Source organism: Galeopterus variegatus, unplaced genomic scaffold (genome assembly GCF_000696425.1).
Source record: "Galeopterus variegatus unplaced genomic scaffold, G_variegatus-3.0.2 Scaffold7368, whole genome shotgun sequence".
In the NCBI taxonomy this organism is placed as follows: Eukaryota; Metazoa; Chordata; class Mammalia; order Dermoptera; family Cynocephalidae; genus Galeopterus; species Galeopterus variegatus.
The window spans coordinates 82,805-86,355 of NW_007733479.1; the positions used below are offsets into that span (position 1 = coordinate 82,805).

General features: G+C 39.2%; 1 protein-coding gene across 1 annotated transcript in view; it reads right to left on the bottom strand.

Moving 5' to 3' along the window:
* Positions 1 to 313: 313 nt before the first annotated feature.
* LOC103607374 (zinc finger protein 585A-like) overlaps positions 314 to 3,551 on the bottom strand; it is a 7,079-nt gene continuing 3,841 nt past the window's right edge. The window contains exon 4 of the mRNA XM_008591884.1: positions 314 to 2,463. Coding sequence (XP_008590106.1) covers positions 1,178 to 2,463 — 1,286 coding nt within the window. The 3' untranslated portion in view covers positions 314 to 1,177. The remainder of the gene's footprint in view (positions 2,464 to 3,551) is intronic.

Here is a 3,551-nt window from a genome sequence, read left to right on the forward strand (position 1 = left end):
AAGTCATGTGATGAGCAATGGTCAACACTCCACAATGTGCATTTAGAAATGCCTGCTGTATCGCAGGCATGGATCTAAGCTTAGTGGTGAACAGAACAGGGGAAACATCACTATGTGGGAGTAATAGATAAAATAAGCAAAATATACAGGGCAACATGGCAGTAAGTGTTCAGGATAAAAATAAAGAAGGGATGGTGAGGGGCTAGGATTTTAAACTCAGCAGGCAGAAAAGCTTAGGGAAATCCTGTGAGGACGTGTTATTGGAGGAAAGATATGAGGGAGCAGGCCACAAAGATAAAATGAAAAACTGTACTCTTTGCAGAGGGCACTGCAAATGCAAAGGCCCTAAAGGCACAAAATTTATTATGAAAGTCAGATCATTAAGGAAGGGAAATGAGTTGGAAGAATGTGACAGCAGACGGGAGACTTAAGATCACTGAGTGACCTAAAAATTCTTACATCGGAAGCTCTCCTGAGGGCAGTGGGAGTTCGCAGGACACTATGCTGGGGGTCAGAAGACTGTGTGCTGAGGGCTTGTGAGGCTCAAAGACACTATTAGTGGCTATGAGAGAGGTCACAAGTAATGGTGAAAGATGACAATGGAGAGTCAACAGACACCCTGAAATTTCTGTCTCTATACATAAATCATTTTTTAAAAATTGTGGTATCCCTTTCTTAATAAAAATACTCAGTGGGGGACTGGACATGCACGACTGTGTTAGATTCAACAGAAGAATGAAAAACACCCACAGTTCTGTTAGACCATGTGTTCTGCAACCAACAACTCACAGAATTCAGGATTTGTCACTACTGTATACATGATGTTGTTTTACCATTCCATTTGTTGGCACTGTACCTAATCCACAGGAAACAGGATTATCATTTACATGACAACATAATCTTTTCTATGATGAATTTGGTAACAGTGTTCCATCATATTTTTCATAGAAGACTTCTATTAATGTATCAATTTGACTCAGTTCATGCTCAGGATAAATGCCCCAAAGATTAATGAAGCTGTTGACAATGTGGGAGTGGTCTCCTGACTCATTCAGTGCCTCCTCAGACGTCCTCTTTTGAAAAGGAATGTGTGACATTCTGATGTGGATGTTTCTACTTACAATAATATACATTTTTTCTGCAGCATGGATTCAATTATGTACAATCAGAAATGTCCTCAGCGATGTTTTTTCAGTTTCTCACGAGTATGAATTCTTTGATGCATGCTCAGCACTGATTTCTGAACAAAGCCTTTCCCACAGACTGCACACTTGTAGGGTTTGTCTCCAGTGTGTGTGGTCTGGTGTTTATTCAAATTGGACCTATCGGTGAAGGCCTTCCCACACTCAGCACACACATAAGGCTTCTCTCCTGTGTGAATTCGCTGATGTACCAGAAGCTGAGACTTGGAGGTAAAGGATTTCCCACAATCACTGCATTCATAAGGTTTCTCTCCAGTATGAATTCTATTATGTCTAATCAACTCTGACTTCTGCCTGAAAGTCTTCCCACATGCAGAACAAATGTAGGGCTTTTCCCCAGTATGAGTTTTCTGGTGGTTACTCAGATTTGACCTGGCACTAAAGGCTTTCCCACACTCAGCACACACATATGGCTTCTCTCCTGTGTGAACTGGCTGATGCACCAGAAGCTGAGACTTGGAGGTAAAGGATTTCCCACAGTCACTGCATTCATAAGGTTTCTCTCCAGTATGAATTCTATGATGTGTAATCAACTCTATCTTCTGTGTGAAAGTCTTCCCACACTCAGAACAAATGTAGGGCTTTTCCCCAGTATGAGTTTTCTGGTGGTTACTCAGAGTTGTCCTGCCACTAAAGGCTTTCCCACATTCAGCACACACATAGGGCTTCTCTCCTGTGTGAACTCCGTGATGCACCAGAAGCTGTGGCTTGGAGGAAAAGGATTTCCCACAGTAACTGCACTGATAAGGTCTCTCTCCAGTATGAATTCTCTGATGAGTAATAAAGTTTGACTTACACATGAAGGCTCTTCCGCACTCAGTACATACATAGGGTTTCTCTCCTGTATGAATTTTCTGATGCACAATGAGGATTGATTTCTGGTTGAAGGCTTTCCCACATTCACTGCATTCATAGAGTTTTTCTCCAGTATGAATTCTCCGATGCCTGAAGAGAGATGATACTTGGAAAAAGGATTTTCCACATTCATTGCATTTATAGGGCTTCTCTCTACTGTGGGTTTTCTCATGTATAATAAATTCTGGCTTCCGTACAAAAGCCTTCCCACATTCAGTACATACATAGAGTGTTCTTCCTGTACGAACTTTGGGATGTACCTTGCGCTGTGACTTCTGAGTGAAGATCTTCCCAACATCAGCACATTTGTAGGATTTCTCTCCTGTATGAATTTTCTGATGTTGAGAGGGAGCTTGTTTGTAACTGAGGATTTTTCCATATTGATTATGATCCCTTAATTTCTCTCCTGTTGGAGAACACTGATAGTCAGTATAGGAAGATATTTTATCATATTCAGTAATTTTTTAACATTGTTTGATGCATTATTTCTATTACGACTATGTAAATATAAATTATGCTTCAGACCATTTCCAAATGAGTCCCCTTGGTGGGGTCTTTTGGGGGAAGGAATAATGTTTGGGCTCACCTGAATTATTTCTCTAATATCCTTATATTCGTAATGCCACTGTCGCCAATATTTTCTTGATGAAAGCAACATCAGTTAAAGACTTATTTTCTCTTTTCTGATAGCTCTCTATCTGGTCACTAATCTGCAATTCTTATAGCATGAAATACAGCAAAACATCACTTTTTTCTTCACTTTCCTTCTCAATTTTTAAAGAAGCTTTTTAATAAATTCTGTACTATAAGAGCCAGCAGAGGCTATAGGGGAGGTTACATATTGGCTCATCTAGGTCAAATGCAGAGAAAAGGGTGAGGGTGAGTAATTTGATGAGGAAGGTGGTGATAGTGTTGATAGGAAACATTCTGGGATACTATTCAGCAGTTAGAAGAAATAAATCACGTGAACAGCTTACATCTGGACAGATGTGGAAAAAGGCAAAGAATGTGATATATAGCACAGCAACATTTATATCAACTAACGATACGTACCCCTAATTGACTTCAAATTTTACAGCATAAATGAATTTAAAAATATTTCCATCATATAAAATACGTGGCCTGTGGTGGGAAGGGAGATAGGCATGGTGAACAGAGAGAAAAGGGAATAAATCAAAAAATAAAATGAATTAGAGAATTCTCATCCAGACTCATGATGATAATGTGTCCTAAATTAAGGACTATGATTAAACTCCAACATCCTCAGGTTAAGTTTAGAAATAAAGCAATAACATAAAAAATCAACCGCCCAGGCAAAGAGACCCTAGTCATTATAGAGTCATTAAAACAACAGAAGGAAATGTCAGGAAGAATGATTAATAGTGTGCAAAAAATAACCACCACATTATTCATCTGCAGAAAATAATCTGTCAGGAAGGGTGATTAATACTCTGCAGATATTATCCTACAGAATAACCTACAGAAAATAATCAA